Genomic DNA, 20,259 nt, shown 5'->3' with positions numbered 1-20,259 from the left:
GATGGGACCGTGACCGTGGCAGCTTCTATAGCTGGGCAGTGGGCCCTCCTTAAAGAGACATGAGGAAGAGGAAAGCCACAGGGCCCAGCGGCCACAGTTCCTGGAAGGAACCCCCACATGGTGACCCCCGCCGCCCCCCCAACAGGTACAGGTGCCCACACTCTGTGTGAAATGAAGAGTACGAGAAGGGACTCGTTCGGTATCTGGAGAGGAGTCTCAGCAGCAGACGGACTCACATTCATCAGTCTCAAAAGGACTTGGTTATGAGCCCAGAAAGCCAATTTATTCACAACTAGAGCTGTCCTCTGGTTTGTGCGCTGTCCCCCTCTCCAGGGATAGCACACTCAGATGCCCGCGGCGGCCAGGCAAACCTGATTATGATATAAACGGGCCGGTCAAAGGGGGTCCCCAACTCTGGACGCTGGGTCATCTAAAGCACACTGGACACAGCAAAGTATTAGGGGCCCACTGCCATTTCCATCTGATGACTCTCTCTATCTCATTCCTGCTTTATGCTGTATACTGGACTCTGGGGACACTGCAGAGGCTCAACTGACAGACACCCCCTTGCCTGACTTGGTGTGGAATTGCTTGCAGGGCACAAAGGCAGTCCTTCAGAAATCTCTCGCCCAGAGTCTGGTACACAATTTGCCAGAGAAACAGCATGATACTTGGTAGGTAAGGACCCTAAGAGTTCCGTACATGAGAGCCTCGCACACCTGTGTGAGCCCACGAATGACGCAGAGGTCCTGCGAGAACATGGAGTGTGATTCAGTAGATCAGGGTGGGGCATCAGAGTCCATATTTCTAATAAGTATTTCTAATGCTGAGGCTGTGCTGCTGATCCGTGGTCCACATGTTGAGTACCAAAGTTCCAAACCAATGGTTCTCAGCACTGACTGCAAACTAGAACCACCCAGGGAGCTTTAAAAAAAAAAAAAAAAAAAAAAAATACCAAGCTGTGGACACTGCCTCCAGATCCAATTAAATTGGAAAAAAAATGCACAAATTTTCATAACAGCACTATTCATAATACTAAAAAAAGTGGAAAAATCCAAATGCCCATCAACTGATGAACAGATAAAAGAAAGTGGAACAGGCACACACTGGAATATTATTCAGCCACAAAGAAGGATGAAGTACGGATCCACGCACAGCAGGAACGAGCCTTGAAAACAGTGCACTAAGTGGAAAGAAGCCAGACATAAAAGGCCACATACTATATGGTTCTATTCGCACGAGATGTCCAAAATGGAGAAATCTAGAGAGACACAGAGTAGGTTAGTGGCTGTCAGGGGAGAGAGAAGGAGGGGAAACAAGGAATGACTGGATGAGTACTGGCTGATAAAAATGTTCTCGGATTAGATTGTGGCAATGATGGCACAACTTTGTGAACACACGAAACCCACTGAGGTGTACACAGCAGGATTTGCCAAAAGAAGCTGGTACTTTTGACAATAAACTTTCTGGGAGTAGTGCTCAAATTTTGACATGATCTAAAATTACCTGAAAGCCTCGTGAAAGTTCGGATTGCTGAGCCCTGTCCCAGGTCTAGAATAGGGGCCAGGTTCCCAGGTGCTGTTCCTGCTGGTCTGGAGACCTGACTTTGAGGCCCAGAGCCTTTCAGGCCACAGCCATTCAGATAACCAAGGTCACACAAATAGGATCAAATCTTCCCCTTTTTAAAGGCTACACACTTCCAGGCCGAATGCCACAAAGTTTCTTGTTTACTTGTTCAATGTTACCCAATGAACATGAAGCATTCCTTTCCATTTTTGATGAGTTGAGTAGTGAAAAATAGTTTCAAATAGCTATGTACTGATGAATGAGAGGTTTGGATTCTGATCTCAGAATTCTGAAATTAAGTTTGACAGAAGCTTCCCGAGGCAAGAAAATCTGCTTTCATAACACCAGAGCTTGGGTCCTTGGGATCAGCAATCTCTAGAGATAATCATGGATTACTGTGCATTTGACAAAATCCACTGAGCCTTGGAAATAGCATCAGGCTCAGATATTTTTTAATATAATAGCCACCAAAAATAATAATAATGCATCTCCTTTTAGCATCATTCCTGTATGAAAAGATTAAGCAACAAAAGCACAAGAGGATCTGGGACATACATTCTTGGGCCACTATTAACAATACTGATTCTCTGGGTGCTTGGGTGACTCAGTCATTAAGCATCTGCCTTCAGCTCAGGTCATGATCCCAGGGTCCTGAGCTCAAGCCCTGCATGGCTTCCTGCTCGGCAGGAAGCCTGCTTCTCCCTCTCCCACTCCCCCTGCTTGTATTCTCTTCCTCACTGTCTCTTTCTCTAGCAAATAAATAAAATCTTTAAAAAAAAAAATACTGCTTCTCTATCCAACACGAACTTAAAGATAGTTCTCTCTACCAAAAAAAAAAAAAAAAAAAAAAAAAAAAAAAATTAAAAAAAGAAGAAGTAAAACCAAAATATTTTGATTACATTCAATTGTATGCAGCATTTACAAAAGCCCTAGAGATCTAAAGGATTATAAGAGGACTGTGTAAATGGAGAGATAAATGAAGGACAAATCCCCCTCTTTAATGAGTATTTGTTGTTTTACTGTTTCCTACCTGCCTTTAATCTCCAAAGTTTCTTTACCTCTAAGCATGGTCGTGAACGTAATCTTAAATTCTCATGTAGCAAATTCTCCTTAAACTTTAATTTTACAACAAAATAACAAGTTATCAAAAGAAAAATGAAGTTGTTTTAGAATGCAACTTTTTTTTAAGATATAAATTCAATTAGTCAGCATATAGTACATCGTTAGTTTTTGATGTAGTGTTCAGTGATTTATTAGTTGTGTATAACACCCAGTGCTCATCACATCAGGTGCCTGCCTTAATATGCATCACTCGGTGACCCCCGTGCCCCCACCCACTTCCTTTTCCCCAATTCTCAGTTTATTTCCCAGAGTCAAGAGTCTCTCGTGGTTTGTCTCACCCTCGCTGATTTCAAGTTAGGGTTTAAACCAGAAGTACCGGAGGCAGGCCACTCTTTCTAGATTGGTTTTGAATTCTAAGGATTGGATGGACTAAGAAAAGTCCATTTCTATCTGTGCAAGGACAGAAGATTCACATACTTTCCTGTGGAGACATAAAAATGTTCACAACCTTCCACTCTTCCTACCTCAGCTAGTCAGTCAAATGCAGGGAAATGTTAGCAAATTCAATTGAGAAGAACTGGACCGGAGTTATTAACTAACACTTCGTATTCTTCTACTTCCAAATGGGACTTTTCTCAACAACAAAAGAGCCATACTTAACTTGTATCCTGACACATATCCAATTTTTATCCTCCAGACAACATTATAAAGAGAACATATGACAAAAGTGAGCCATTTTGACATCTGACTAAATAATGCCCAGAAGTAGTATTTGATTTAATCTTTCTAATTACATTATCGGCACCCAGAGGGCAAGACAAACATCTTTTGTTGTTGTTGTTGTTGTTGTTGTTGTATTTCATGCAGCCCCTGCCAAATATCACATGATCCGACTTACACGAAATCTCCAGAATCAGCAAAATAAATGAGCGGATGAGTGGCTGCCAGGGGCTTGGGGAGAGAAGAGTGAGTAGCAACTGCCGATGGATGAGTGCGGTGGTCCTCTTCAGTGATGAGGAAATGTTTCGGAATGAGATACTGGTGATGGTCACCCAACAATGTGAATGTTCTTAATAACACTGAATTGTATACTTGGAAGTGGTGAAATTAGGTTCCGTGAATTCTACCTTAATATCTTTAAAACGCAGGTCAAGTTGCAAAATGCCCACCACCACTTATGATGTCCATTATTTATGTGTGCCTCGTGTCCACCTGCCCCCATCCCCAAGCACAAAGCTCACTAATGGCTGTGTGCAAATTAACAATAAAGAAGGGCACCAGCTGCTCCCTCACAAGGTCACCTCGGTGCCACAGGGGTCAAGCTTTACTGGGGACTCATGAATAAGGAGAAAGTGAAATATCCAATAAGCTAAAATGCATCCCCTTGCATCTCTGATGCATTTGGACCTACGATGATTATTTTGAGAGCTGATCGTGCACAGTGACTTTTGTCACCTAATCAGAGTCTCGTCAAGAACTAAGCACTATTGACTTCCTGGGACCCTTCTCAGCTGCACTAGTTGGGACTGTTCTCAAAAGCAAAACCCCAGGACAAGGACTGAATATGGCCCCAGCCCAGGAAGGTCAGAAGGGAGAAGAGCGGAGAACTGGAAAATTCCCAGTCGGCCTGAGAAGAGTTTACAAGTGGAGAGAAAACAGCCCCACGGTTAGCCATTCTGCAAGAGGAATGCGGGGTGACAAATAGCTCATCCTATCCAGTGATCATTTCCCTTCCAGAACAGCTCAGATCCAAAAGATCGTCCCTAGGGGCTGCACTAGCTATGAATTCACCCGGATCATAAAGACAGTCGTCTTCCGTTTATTTTTAGCACTCCACTGTCAGATGTTTTCAGAGAATACCTCCTCCTTATAACCACCGCTTTTTTTGTGTGCAGTTAATTACACTCCCAATGACAACTGTTTGAAAAATCCCAAGACAATTAAATGCAAGAGAAACATTCCAAGCCAAAATACCAAACTGGGTGTCGGCTTCGTGGAGACAGTGCTGCTCTAGACAGGCGGCGCGTCTAGCCTGGGAGGACTCTGGCTGGTTAAAGGTGCGGGTTAAACATACAAACAAATGGAAAATACCTTGTGAGCTCTTCTTTAATCTTCAAGGGTTCGTGTGGGTAGAATTTCACTCTAAAGCACATGGTGTATGGTGGATGAGCTGAAACATCATAAAAAAAAAAAAAAAAAGGCATGAGAAAAGCAGCAAAAGACCAAGGACTCCAACACACAGGAAAGTCAGCCGTGAAGTTACAGCCTAGCCTTGGGGGGCTGGGGGCAGGGGAGAAAGGGATTTTTCTGGCGGAAGCAGATCTTATTATGCCCAAGGAAACAAAGCCACAGTGACAACTAAAGAAAATGCTTGACAGGACGCCCAAAGCCAATGCAGGACACGGGCAACCTAGTCAGTTAGCACAACTTTCCACGTCACATTCTCGCCAGGCCATAGCTTCAAACAGCATTTTTTTCCTCCTGATTCTTCCCACCAGTTTGTGACAGATAAATTGCCCACTCTGGTCTGGGCCCTAGTGAGATATTTTTCAGACTGTGAGGTGGAAAAATGTCACTGCACATGACTAGTTTTCCCAAAACAATGGTGCTTTTGAACTGAAATCGCAATTTTAAAAATGGAGTCAGCCATGCACAGATCTTACTTTGTATATATTTTTAGTATTATTTGAGTATTATCTATGAGGCAGTCACTATGAAAACAAACACTTCTATAACACACTGATTTGTATGAATCAAGATGGCACTGCGCAGAATGAAGTCCCAATTGAGGTTCATGATTCTAGAATGTTCTAAGTGCATTAAATATCTGGTACTGAAGGACCACCTAAGTGGCTTCTATAGGACTTCTGATACCCTTAATTATAGAAAGTGTTGGCTTACAATGTTGATCTAATAAATGCACACAAGTGTGATCTAATAAATGCATACAAGTGTAGTAAGATGCTTTCAAATTTCAATTAGCATATAAAATGAACACTTTAAGGTGAAAGAAATACAATAGTTAACATTATTATTTCTATGGCTCTTAGACACTTGCTCATGTTTTGCCTTTGTTTCAGTACAGCTACTTGGGATCAACTCCAAGTCTATGTCCAAATGCCTAAATGAAACAGCACCCTATACTTGCCCAAATCCTCTTTCACAGCAAGGAGGGGTTAAATCCCCAGCCATCTCTATAATGCCTGGGGCTATTCTGTACGTAGACAAATTCTTTATGTGGAAAGAACTATCAGCATTAAATATGAATGCATAATGAGTATAATTTAATATGGAAAACAGTTCTCGAAAATAATTTGAAAGAAATCATCCAAATCACAGGAAAACACAAGCATCTTTCTGGCCATCTCAGCAGAGAAAAACCGATTATACACATACACCCACACACACAGATGTCAGAACTCTTTCCATTCAATGCCCTACTTCTCTACCAGGAACTAGGAAATTTTTTAACTGAGTTGGATGCTCCTAACCCACCCCTGTGTTCCCTAGATTTAGGGAAACATTTTTCTGGAGCACTAGAAGAAAATAAACACCATCTATACAGCAAAAAAAAAAAAAAAAAAATAGCAGTGATTCTCAAGTCATTCATCTTTCATGACATCTAGAATTTCAGTTTTGACTCAAAATATTTACTCTTTATACATTTTCTAGATTTCTTGTAATTTGTTTAGGTCATCACCTTTAAAGGATTAAACCTAATGTTTTTTATTACAAAATCTCTGGATTGTCCTTAGTAGAAAGATTAAGACTATTTTTATAAGAGAAGAATAGAGCAAAAAAATGGAAAAAAATAAGAAAATTTTTTCTTCTTCTACTAGTCTTCAAAATTAATACATGTTTAAGCACAATCAATGACGATGATTGATCGATCATAGTAGACAGATGGAAAGAGTGGATGGACAGACAGATGGATAGATGGATGGACATATAACAAGTGGATAGACGGAGACACAGATGGGTAGGCAGACAGATGAATGGAAAAACCACCCTCTTTTACTTTTCTTCACTTTGTCTCTATTCCTGTCCCTCCATCCCTTGGGTCCCCACCAAGCTTACCCCAAACTCTCCCACCACCATCAACAACTTCATCAATATTCTTCGACCCTTTTTGCCAAACTCACACAAATCCTTGCCAATATGATTACATATGTGAGGGATTTTTTTTTTTTTTACAACTGATTCTCACAAAATGAGATCACACTACATATGTTTCTCTTGCTTTTCTCACTTAACTCTCTATTCTGCTCATCCCTCAGGGACAATAGTCATAGATCTAACTTGTTGTCGCTACTAACTGCATTATAATTTATATTATGGATACAGCAGAATGTATTCTGCTCTTCTCTTAATTATCATTCAGATTGTTTCCACATTTCTGCAATACAATTTGATTTATGTGATTTTTATGTGATTTTTGTGCTTTTTATTTCTATAATACAAACTTCCAATATTTGAGTTTTGGGGTCAATGGGTATGGGCAAATGTTGTAAAGGGAGCTGAAAAATAATGGAGGGCGTGGGGTTCCCATGAGCGGGGCCGCCATTGCACAGGGAACAGGGCCATGGAGAAGCTCAGCAGGAGAGGGAGGAGAGGTCCTGAGCAGCCAGGACAATGAGAAGCAGGGCTGACTGCACGGGTCCTAGCTGCCGCCTCCCTCTGTTTCAACACCAGGCTGAAGTGGTTCATCATCTGCTTTGTGTGTGGCATTTCCTTCCTTATCCTTGGGACCGGATTGCTGTGGCTTCCTGGTGGCATGAAGCTTTTTGCACCGTTGTATACACTTGGAAATCTTGCTGCGCTAGCCAGTACTTGCTGCATTAGCCAGTAAGGGACCCATGAAGCAACTGAAGAAAATGTTTGAAGCAACAAGATCGCCTGCAACAATGATGATACTTTTGCATTTCATATTTACCTTGTGCGCTGCTGTTTGATGGCACGAGAAGGGCCTGGCCTTATTATTCTGCATATTGCAGTTCTTGTCCATGACCTGGTACAGCCTGTCATACATCCCATATGCAAGGATGCAGTAATTAAATACTATCTTCTCTCTTAAATTGAAATTTAGAAACTCTTTGAAAAGAGCACTGGAAAGGCGACTTTCTGTTTTTGGTAAAGTATGCTTTTCCAGATGTAATCATCATTCCCCAAACTGACACGACAGGTTAAGACCATTTTGTGCACTGATGGGAACTACATGCTTGATTAAACTGCTAAGTAATAAAACAAGATAAAAACCAAAGAGAGCTGAAATATAAAAGCCCACTGAAGGCAACCTGGGGAAAGAAGGATCATAGAAGATGGTCCCAAATAACAGGTGTCATTTGCTTGTCCTCTTGGTCAGCATATCTGCTTACTGTGCCCTAGGCTGGCTACGAGAGGTGTCTGAGCTCCTTGGCTACACGTCAGGACTCCCATTCTGCCTAAAGAATCGGGCGCTGAGACAGACAGCTCCCCGGGGCAGCCATCTTGAAAAATGCCTTGGAAAATCCCACCTTCTAACCACACACATCCTTGTTCTAAACCCAGAGTTTCCAGAATGGTCTCATGCTTCTCCCATATGCAAAGCCCTTCCATCACTTGAAGGAAGCTCTTAAACAGCACTTACAGTCCTTCTGAGTCTTCTCTATGATAATAAATGTCCTCCATCCTATCAACTGCTCCTCACATGAAACAGTTTTGAGTACCCTCATTCTGGATATATTCTGGTCTCTGTCTCAAGTCCAAGGCCCCAGGGGTTGCCACATCCACTCAGGTGAGGGAATCATCACCAGCCTCAGTTTGGACATAATTGTTGCTCTCCCTCAAGAACTTCATCTCAGTGTGATTTACTCTGAGTTTATTATAAACCAATGCTCTTAACCCTTTTCATATATGCAGTTGCTAAGTTACATAGAAAGTTGCACCTGACGTCTCTTTCCGTTTTTCTAGGGTGTGATCATGGGAGAAATTAATACACAGTATTTGGAGTAGACTCATCACTAGACCCATTATCAGAGAAGAGAGGAGAGGAGGAAGCAGAAAACGAACTTAGAAAGAGGCCACTTCAAGTCTGAAATCTTCTATCCATTTTCTTTTACCATCATATATACTCCTACTGTGTCTTTCTCTCATATTGACCCCATGTCACTAATATAAGAAGAATTAAAAGGAGCATATGATTTTATGCCCAAGCCTGAAGAGGCTAATGTAGCAGTAGGCTCCTTCTCGAGAAACACTCTTAAGATTCTGGATGCAAAATTATATTACAAAGCAAATAGTAAAGCTAAGGAATGCTTCTCGACAGGGTTGGAACAGTCTGAAAAGATAAATAATTTCCCCTCAAAAATGTTGATCTAGTTACGAATGGCAAGTTGTAGGAGGATATGGAGCATAGATCTCATTCAACATTTTATCCCCAGAGCTAATTATTGATAGACTCCGACTAGCTGAATGAATGATTAACCCCAAGCTTTGCGGCAGATGTCAAAGAGAAAGGCCATGCCCGGCCATCGCATTCATCCCATCCAAACACCGGCCTAGAAGGTCCATAGTCTGAGTGATTACGGCAACTCCTAGGATTTAGATTTTGAAAACCCCTGGTCCTATATCTTCAATTTCTGCCCTTCAACATCTGGAACAAACTCAGGGACATTGGAATCTGTTAGAATTGCTATTTCTAGAGGGACTATTAATTAATTCAACAAATACTTATTGAGTACCTAGGAGATATTAGCTGTAAGTTTAGATGTACTAATAAAAGTAGCTATAAAAGATAAAAATGATGTCTTCATGGGAGACATACTCTAGTGGAATAAATAGGTATAAAATCAAAGTTAATAAATGAAATATACAGGACATTAGAAGGCCATAAATACTACAGTCAAGAATAAAGCAGAAAAGACTTTAGGGGTGAAAAAAAAAACCACCTCTTTTTCCTTTTCTCCTCCCCACTATAACCAAATTCATGACAGTGAGGTACAGTTCACTTTACTGCCTTCTAGAAAACCAAATGAGGGAAAAATAGAATTGAAAATGTTAAGTCATTAAACAAGAAGATAGGGAAAAAGTCACCCCCAAATGTGTTGGCACTGGTATGGGGTCAAAAGTCCAGCTTTGGAGCACTGGCCTGTGCCCATACCAACTGCATAACCGCTAAAAAAGCGAAACAGGTAACCAAAGGGTTAATGGGACTCTTACGTGCTATTGTACCTTTTTACCCAAATCTCCTTATTCTTGGAACACAGTCTGCAACCATGTTTCTACAGATGACATTCCTAGATACCATAATAACAAAACGTTCATTTAGTTGTTTTGCAGAGACTCAAGGTTTCACTAAGAGACTGGCCAGAACGGCTCAGGACCACTGGCCTTCTCTCTGAGCACGTGCCTGAGTCCAATGGATGAAGTTTTGAGACACAGAACAGCCTAAAACTTGACCCTCGGCTCATACTAAGGATGCCACTGACAATGTAGGCAGAAGGGCCACACAGGTGCAGAAAACAAGTACAACCCTCTCCCACATACTATCTGATTCTGAAGTCATACAGCTCCTCTCCCCGATCCCCAGATCCTTTTTTCTTTGCCCTTAAGGATCCCAGAGTCTCTGGCTTTGGGGAGGCAAGTTGCAGTTTGCCCTACGGTCTCCTTGCTTCGCTGCTGCTTGAATCAGGCCCTCCTTGCGGCACATTCAACGTCTTCGTGATTGGCTTTGCTGTGCACTGGGCAAGCGAACTTGGATTTAGCTACAAAAAGAGCCTTCCCAGGGTCAGCCTGGCTTGGACAGGTGGGAAATCCCCTTGTGGAGATGAGCCCATCCCCTTTTCCAAGAGACAAGGACTACCACTCCAATGTCAAGTCTTCTTGTTCTTAAACTACTCAAGGAGTTTACTCTGATCTGGTCTGGTCTGTGCCAACCATTTGGTGCACACTCAGTAGCTGGAAACATGATGGAGGAGATACCTTGGAACAGGATGCACCAGGCTTAGAGCCCACGCCCTGCACTGGGACCCTACACCACAATGTCATCGGGAATAGTCACTGTCCTTACTAGACTGGGCAGCATGGCCACCCCATGGTGGAAGACACTGCAGCCCATTTCTACTGTGTTGTTAAGGCTTCAGCATCAATGACAGGGACACATGGTGGGGGGGGGTGGCAACCTCAAACCCCCAGGGGATGAGTCCCCAGATTTGGAAGGGGACTTCCAACAGTGACCTTGAACAGGCCACCTAAATTCTGCTTCCTGCTCTGGAAGAAAGGCCAGCACCAGGGGCCCGCATCTACCTTCCACCGGTGTTTGCACAGGCTCTTGGCAGGTACACATGGCCTGAGTCCGAACTTGCGTTTCACTGGGATGTTTATCCTACTCATGCTGGAATAAGAGAAGGAGATGGAGGAGACTGAATTGAACTCAGCTGAGAAGCATTTACTCAGCCACGTTAAGTGCTAAGAACAAGAATACCACTGAGGAGCAGGGGAGGGCAAAAAGAACAAAAGTCCACTTTAAAAAGGCCTAGAGCATGTAACTGTGCTGAGAACAGCAGGGCACCTCTCTTGCAGACGTCCATTACCTGCCACATGAGGGCTGGGGAGGCCAAGCCTCTCCACAGGGCAGCTCAGTGGCCCCCTTTTTGCATCAGCAGATCCTGGGGTATCTCATCATTTCCATAGCTGGTTAACACTGAGAACACAGGGGGAGGAATCGTCATTTACAAAGCAGAGACAGATTTTCTCATCTCCACTTTGAGATCTTGCCCAGAAATGGGGCTGGGGACATACAATGATCTGCTGAGCAGGGTCCTGGGTGAAAACAAAGAACACAACTTTCTATTTTTTACCAATGATCATCATCCTCAAATATTCGGAAAATAAAAAACAAAAACAAACAGAGTGGGGCTTTTTATGGGTGGGGGAGGGTTTGAGAGAGAAACATCATTTAGCAGCCTTTCAAAAAAGGCAGTCTCCCTCTAATCATTGTATATAGAGCTACAGGAAAACAAAAAACATAACTTCAGGGATATACATATAAACACATAGATCTTTATCATATACACTCAGGCTGACAGCTACAAAAAAAATCTCCCCAACGTTTTATATTTTATTTTTATTTTTTTAAGATTTTAGGGCACCTGGGTGGCTCAGTTGATTAACCATCTGCCTTTGGCTCAGGTCATAACCATGATCCCAGGGTCCTAGGATCAATCCCCGAATCAGGTTTCCTGATCAGTGGGAAGCTTCTCCCTCTCCCTCTGTTGCTCCCCCAACTTGTGCTCTGTAAATAAATAAACAAAATCTTAAAAAAAAAAAAAAGATTCTGTTTATTTGGCAGAAAGAGAGAACATGCACGTGAGCAGGGTTGGAGGGGCAGAGGGATTATCTGAAGCTGTGAGAGCAGAGCCCAACTCGGGGCCACGAGGCCTGATCCCCAACCAGAGGTCATGACCTGAGCCTTAACCAAGACAGAGGTTTAACCAACTCAGCCCCACAGGCGCCCCTCCTAAATGCCTTTAAACTGCGGTTGAAGCTTAGAGCTGGTGCCTCAAACAGACGTTAGGGCAACGTTTATACCTGGGCTACGGCTGTCCTGTGCCTTCCTCCTCTAGGAGTCCACTGGGGAGAAAACGATCCATTGTCAGATTTTAAGACTCTGGAGAAACACGGCAAAGCGTCTGTTGGTGCCAGCAGGGCCTCTAGCACCCTGCAAATCTGAGCCTTGTTTTCCAAAGAGCCCCAAGCAGTCATCAGGGTTCCTGGCCTCTTCAGCACGACTGATACCTTGTTTTATTCCTAACCAAATGAAGAGTGTCCCTCCCGTGTCTCGGGGAGAGGGCGGGGGCTTCACGGTGAGACCCGAGGGACACACCCCACTTCGTTGTGCAGGCGGCATATGCCGTGACATTCAGGTTTTCCATCCGTGCGGCTTCTTCCGAGGCGAAACCGCTCGGGAGCACAAACTCTCCGCACATGCGCAGAATGACACTTGAGTACCAAAAGGGCAGCGCATTACTCACTCATTCAACAAACTATAACTCTCGGGATAGGTTTTAACGAGCCAGCCGGAGAACTGCTCTCTTAAGGACTGCTCTCTTTTGGTTGGAAATGATCATGATCATTCAACAACAACTGTTACTATCATCATCATCAAGAGTGATAATCCCGCCGTCACTCTTCTACTAAAAGGACAACCAGCAGCCTCCAAGATGCTACTGGCACTGTGTTGCCTCTACTTCCAAAGCAAAGAGGTTGTTTTTCTGTTTTTTGGGGTTTTTTTTGTTTTTTGTTTTTTCCATTGTATTTAATTAATCTTCCGCCTGTTACAGTTCTCTGGGGTTGGACGCATGCACCAGGCTCGCCCACACACACGCAGGCACTGAGATCTCATAGGGAATCCTGGATCGCCCAATTGCTGTCTCACGAACACTTGTTCTTTAATAAGGACTTCGAGGTCCAACATTTCTAACCTCAAGTTCAGCATCTGGATAAATTGCTACAGCCAAACTCAAGTCTCCCAGCTTCCATTTCCTCCTCTGTAAAATGGAGATAATAATGGAATCCATTGCCTAGAGCAGACAGTAAAGGCTTTTGACTTTGCAGGCCTCAAGGTCTCCATCTCAACTACTAGACTTAGCTGGTATAGTATAAAAGCAAAAAAGCAAACACAGACAAGAGAGAGACCAGTGGGCCTGGCTGTGTTCCAACAGGACACTGAAATCTCAGGGCACCTGGGTGGCTCAGTGGGTTAAAGTCTCTGCCTTCAGTTCATGTCGTGATCCCAGGGTCTTGGGATCGAGCCCCTGGTCGGGCTCTCTGCTTGTCAAGGAGTCTGCTTCCTCCTCTCTCTCTACCTGCCTCTCTGCCTATTTGTGATCTTTGTCTGTCAAATAAATAAAATCTTCAAAAAAAAAAAAGAAGAAGAAAAGAAAAAGACACTGAAATCTCATTTCATATCATCTGCACACCTCACAAAGTCTTGTCTTTAGCCTTTTTTCTTCCTCCTATCCTTTTAAGATTAGGACACCTACTTCTAGCCTACAGGACATACAAAAACAGAAGGTAAGCTGCTTTTGGTCCAGGGGCCATCGTTCACTGACCCCTGATAAAGAGCCCATGATGAGGATGAAATGAGTTAATGACATAAAACACCCAGCCAATTGCTTGAGACCTAAGTACTCAACCCATTAAAGTTGTTCCTATTCTGGAAGGCAAAGAAGAAACTTCCATGGATAAGGGAGAGCCCTTCAACTTGATCTAGCCCTGCACAAGCAGACCTCAGAGATACTGTGGGTTCAGTTCTGGACCACCACAATAAAGCAAATATCTCAATAAAGCAAGTCATAATGAGTTTTTTTTGGTTTCCCGCTTTGCTTCCTGAGTGTACAGTAGAACGACCTGAGAATCTTAGCCAAAAAAAGAGAAAGAAAAGAAAGTTAGTAAAAGTTCATGACACTGAGGGCAGGAGATCCAGGTGCCTGCTTACTGTAGATGTCGTATAACTAACGACACCCTCAGGAGTCATGTTGGTAGGGGTGACTCAACTAGTAAAAATGGTAATTATCACAGCCAAAAATCAAGAGCTTATGTAACTTCATCCCAAGACTATATACCATAAAACTGCATCCAAAAATGAGGCAATATAAAGCGTTTCCAACCAAACGGAAACATGAATAACACTACCCACTTGACCCAGGTTTGAATCACTTCCAGTGCTCATACACCAAGCATGGAATCTCTTGGCTCATCAGGGTTATCAGTCAGACATTTAGACCACAAACACGACCTGTAGTTTTGAATCATGTGGTCCATCCTGAAACAACATGAGAGCTCCTGAAGGGAGCCCCTGGAAGGACATCCCCCAGGAAATATAGGAGATGCTCTTTTCCTTCTGCTTTCTCCAATATTCCCATCACATTCCTTCCAACAAGGAAGAGTGCTGGGTCCTCCAAGAACCCACCATTGTACCCAATCAAAATGATATCATTTTGCCCACCTAGAACATTGGAATGTAACCCTATCTGGAAATAAGGTTTTTGCAGATGTGATTAACTTGAAGTCCTACTGCGTTAGGGTAAGCCCTAGAGCCTGTGACAAGTGTCTTTTTAAGAGAAAGAGACAGACACAGAGAAACCCAGGAAGAAGGTGACGTGAAGATGAAGAGGGATCAGAATGACACAGCTACGGGCAAGGAAGGAATGCCAAAGACAGCCAGCAACCAAAGAGCTGGAAGCAGCAAAGGATTCTCCCCTAGAGCCTTTGGCAGGGTGCACAGCCCTGCTGACACCTTGAGTTTGGACTTCTAATCTCCACTATAACATAGCCACCAACCATAACATAAGGAAAAGGGTAAAAATAATAAATCGGTGGTTTATCAAATGTGCATGCTGTTTAGAATTGCATTTCATGAAGTTCAGGGATTTTTTGTCATTACCCATTGTTACCATCATTTTTTCTTCCATATTGGGGAAAAAAAACACACACACAAAAGAATGCAATAGGGAAACCATTTAGAGGCCTGAACTTCATGGACATTCTGATACAAGTTCTAAACACAGAAATGTTCGATAAAACAGTTAGTTGCACCTAGAAGAAAAAAAGATGTCTTGCCAAACCTACAGAGAGCTATTGCTAGAATAACAGAAGCTGGCTTCCAAAGCTGGACGCAAACAATAGAATGAAGCAAACTCGGAAGAATGAAACCAGCCAAAACTAAAACCACAATAGCTGGGGACCTACCGTTACTTGATCTAAGCAATGGGCTTTGGTCAGGTATGTGTTTTGATTTGTTTTTGTTTTTTTTTTAAGATTTTTATTTATTTATTTGACAGAGATCACAAGTAGGCAAAGAGGCAGGCAGAGAGAGAGGAGGAAGCAGGCTCCCTGCCGAGCAGAGAGCCCGATGTGGGGCTCGATCCTAGGACCCCGGGATCACAACCCAAACCGAAGGCAGAGGCTTTAACCCACTGAGCCACCCAGGCGCCCCATTGACTTGTTTTTAAAGAACATGGTAGTTAAACTTCTTTTACCTGCTCCCTAAAAGGAGCATTTTGATTCTAGTCCACAAGTATTGATTGGGAACTGATTACATGCATAGCCCTGTCCTAAGCCATGGACCAGGGGAAGAAATTCTCCAAACTAAACACTGGAGACAGGATGAGACAAGTATATGAATGAGGCTAATGGGACAAGCTACCCAAAGAGGGCAGAGACGGGGTTACTATCACTGTGGGTGCTTGGAGAAGTAAAATGTGTAAAGCTTTACTATCAGAAGCATATGATCAAGTCCCCCCCCCCAAAAAAAGAACACATGTACAAAGCAAAGGAATGAGCCATAAAGCAAAAGCATGAAGGTAACTGAAAGAATAAAAAGAAATATTCAAAGTGGGAGATCTGAGTGGAGGCCACTTGGTGCAGTGAACGGAGTATGGTTCCCTGGAAGATTCTGCCCACCTAGAACATTGGAATGTAACCCTATTTGGAAATAAGGTCTTTGCAGATGTGATTAACTTGAAGACCTACTGCGTTAGGGTGAGCCCTAAAGCCTATGACTGGTGTCTTTATAAGAGAAGGAGACAGACACAGAGAAACCCAGGAAGAAGGTGACGTGAAGATGAAGAGGAGTCAGGAAGTCACAGCTACGGGCAAGGAAGGAACACCAAGGACAGCCAACAACCAAAGAGCTGGAAGCAGCAACGGATTCTCGGCTAGAGCCTTCGGGGGTTGGGAGCACGGCCCTGCTGACACCTTGAGTTCGAACTTCTAGTCTCCACAACTGGGAGAGAACAGATTTCTGCTGTTTAAGCCCCCAGCATGGGTAGTTCTCAGGCCACCCCGGAGCAAACTAATCACTCAGCAACAAGAGTCCTTGGAAGAGCCAAAGCGGTGGAAGGCAGCATCCTGACCAGCCTCGCGAACGGGTACGGGACCCAGGGCTTTTCTCCTGCTGTTCCTTACACCAGAGCAAAAGCGAGGCTCCTGGTGTGCTCTCCGCAGGCTACGGGAAGAAGGTCTGTTCTCCACTGATGAAGTTATTCAGCAGCAAGGGGACTGCTCTGTAGAGGAGCCTCAAGCAGGGCTGGAAAGCGAAGGAATGCCACCTAAACATGAAGCTTCACAGAGAGCACCATCAGAGACAAAAAGGACGGGTCACCTCTGGCTTCCAGGCGGAGCCACTGGAACTTTAGGGAGGGAGCACGACAGACACCAGCCAGCAACTTGACTCGGTGCGCTGCACAGCTGAGTTGCACCATGTATTATGCAGAAGCTGGCGGTCCTCTCCACCCTGATTTGCATGCCGAAGCTGTCTTTAAACACCCCTGTCCCTTCAGGGTGCTTGGCAGCAGCAGTGTCTGATAAGTAGAGCAAGAAGGTGATCTTAACTACCCTGCTGGGCTAATCAGGTACCAGCCAGGACTGAGCAGAGAACCTCTCTGCAAGTGGGTCCTCTTTCATCTAGCTCTGTATTTTCATAGCACATTCTTAATGCATAATGCACTTTGATTTCTCCCTTCCTCTCTTCCCTACTTTCCCTCTCCTTCTCTTTCTCAATTTTGACATAAAGCTTTTTTTTCCTAGGGCGCCTGGTTGGATCAGTTGGTTAAGCGACTAACTTCGGCTCAGGTCATGATCCCAGGATGCTGGGATCCAGTCCCACATCTGGCTCCCTACTGTGCAGGGAGTCTGCTTCTTCCCTCTGCCTCTCTCTTTCTCTCTCTCTTGAATAAATAAATAAAACCTTAAAAAAAGTTTTCCCTCTTCTTGTTTTCTCTTTATTACCAAGTGATCTAGGAAAATTTTCTCATTGTGAAAGATCTGAGTAAAATATGACTATATAATAAAATATAACCAATATCATATAATAAATATAACATGTGTCCTCACCCCCCTCTACCCTACTCTCTTCTCCTGAGGTAACCAGTTAGTACACATCTTTGCAGCCCTTCTCTGCACTTATATGTTCATCTAAAATAATCTATTTTCATATATAGGGATCATCCAATATGTGGAAGTTTTACTTGCTTTCTTAACTCCAAGATATAGTTAATAAATCTTTCAGTGTCAGTACTATAGGTCTGCCTTGTTCCTTTTAATGACTGTATGTATCTCACATAATTTATTTAACCTTGCCAGAATTCTAGGCTTTTTATTTCTTCCAATTCTCAGTGTTATAAGCAATGATGTAATATATACCTTGCATAATATAAACCTATGCCTGGATAAATTTCACTTTCACTAGAATCATAGAGATGAGCTTGTTGGATCGAGACACAGGCATTTTTTAAAAACACATCTAGGGGCACCTGGGTGTCTCAGTGGGTTAAGCCTCTACCTTTGGCTCAGGTCATGATCTCAGGGTCCTGGGATCGAGTCCCGAATCAGGCTCTCTGCTCAGCAGGGAGGCTGCTTCCCTTCCTCTCTCTCTGCCTGCCTCTCTGCCTACTTGTGATCTCTGTCAAATAAATAAATAAAATCTTTAAAAAAAAAATCTAAATTTTTTTTAAGATTTTATTTATTTATTTGACAGAGAGATCACAAGTAGGTAGAGAGGCAGGCAGAGAGAGAGAGAGAGAGAGAGGGAAGCAGGCTCCCTGCTGAGCAAAGAGCCCGATGTGGGACTTGATCACAGGACCCTGAGATCATGACCTGAGCTGAAGGCAGCGGCTTAACCCACTGAGCCACCCAGGCGCCCAAAAAAACACATCTAAACTAATACTTCTGATGTACACTTTAAGTATCCTAGACACTTTCTCTGAATTCACCACTTAGTCTCATAAATTCTCATGTTGAATATTGTTAAATCATTCTAAACTAACCCATGGAGCATATCATTGCACAGTGCAAAATTGAAAGTCGAGAATCTCATATCTAAAGTAGGTTATCCTACATGGAAAAAGTTAAAACTAATTAAGATAAATCCAAATGAGCGATGGCTGATAGCTTTAGAGAGAATTTCAATTTCAATTCAACAAAAATGCAATCAAATCATTTAAGTACAACTTTTATATTACCTTCCAGCTACTTTTCTAAGCACTTCAACAAAAATGCAAGAACTAAAAAGAATCCAAAGGTTAAATTATCATCCTTGCGTTACCATTCTTCACTTATTACACCCAGCACAGACTGCCTGTCCTTAGCATGTGAACGGACACAGGCATTTTTAATTTAGAACAATATGGCCAAATTTCCCTCCCAAATGGCTTTACCAATTTACGTGCCACCTCCACCAGAGGTGTTGCTCTCATCCTCGTTAATTTGACAGTATCAACATTAACCATTTTCTCAGTGTAATAAAAAACACCTTGTTTTAATTTACATTTTCCTTGTCACTAATGATATTGAGCATCTGTTTATGAGTTTACTGGCCATTTAGTTTTATTCCTTCTATGGGTCTTTTCACATTTTTTATTGAGTTGTTTAGCCTTGGGTTTATACCATCACACTTTATACATTCTGCATATTTAATACTTGTTATATATTTGCCAAATGTTCTTCCATTATTTATGATGTTTGTGTTTTAATTTATTTATAATTTGTTTTATACTCATTCATTCAACAAATATTGACTGAAAATCTACTCTGTGCAGTGAGCACACCAAATAGTCTGGTACCTGAGTTCAATTGTTGCATAAATATGTATTTTGCTTTGTTACTTCTGTTTATATTTTCCTTAGGAAGCCTTGTTTGATTCCATAATTATAAAAAATAGTCCTAAATTTGTACCTAAAACTTCTATAGATTATTAAATATATTGGGCTTTTGAAATCCTCTGGAATTAACCACATATATGCTGTGAGGTAGGTCTTTAGCTTTTTTTTTTCTTTTTCCAAGTGGAAAGGCAATACAAAAGATCATGACTTTAATCTTTCTATCTCTGATATGAAGTACAATCTTTATCATAACCCATATTCTCACAAATAATGAGTCAATTGGAGGTGGGGGTGCTTTGTGTTCTGTTTCTTTTCCTATTCCTGTGTGTATCTTAATTACTATATGTGTCTATCATGAGGACTCCATTATTATAGCTCATATGCCTTGATTTGCTACCTAATAAAATGAGGACCCTACCCTATCATTGTTCTTTTTCACATATCTACTGGTAATTCTGGAGCATTTTCTTTTGCACATGAGCCTTAGACTATTTTGTTAAATGCCATAAAGAATCTCACTGATGTTTTGATTTGAAAATTATTTGAATGTATCTATTAACTCGCAAAGAATTGACTTTAACAATATTAAATGGAAACATAAGAAGTCTCCACTTATTGAACTCCTTTTTTTATCTACTCTATAGTAACTCCATAGTGAAATTTAATAGTTTTATTTATAAATTTTTTGCACATTTCTTGTTATATTTGAGAAATTTGTTTTTATTTGTTATTGCTATTGTAGGTAATAGACCTTTCTCCCAACACCTTCCAGAAATAGTTGCTTCTTGTGTATAAGGATTGTTTTAGGATATTAATCTTGCACCTAAGGATAAAAGCCATTATTAACTGTAGGTCAGGGGTGGGGAAGGAAGGCAAGTAGAGAGCTTGGAGAGACCCACAGAGGACAAAACCACTTTTAAAATACTATCTGCAGCTATGAGAAGGCAGCAGCAGCCCTCAGTACTCCAGCTTGGCTAAACAGAGAAATCCT

The 20,259-nt window shown here is 42.4% G+C and overlaps 1 protein-coding gene across 2 annotated transcripts in view; it reads right to left on the bottom strand.

Moving 5' to 3' along the window:
• Positions 1–20,259, bottom strand: part of FRMD3 (FERM domain containing 3) — a 324,332-nt gene that overhangs the window by 120,071 nt on the left and 184,002 nt on the right. For both annotated transcript variants that reach the window (XM_059411794.1, XM_059411793.1), the window contains exon 4: positions 4,720–4,798. In XM_059411794.1, the coding sequence (XP_059267777.1) occupies positions 4,720–4,798 (79 nt within the window). The remainder of the gene's footprint in view (positions 1–4,719; positions 4,799–20,259) is intronic.

Source organism: Mustela nigripes, chromosome 9 (assembly GCF_022355385.1).
Source record: "Mustela nigripes isolate SB6536 chromosome 9, MUSNIG.SB6536, whole genome shotgun sequence".
NCBI lineage: Eukaryota > Metazoa > Chordata > Mammalia > Carnivora > Mustelidae > Mustela > Mustela nigripes.
This window is presented reverse-complemented; position numbering and strand designations above follow the sequence as displayed.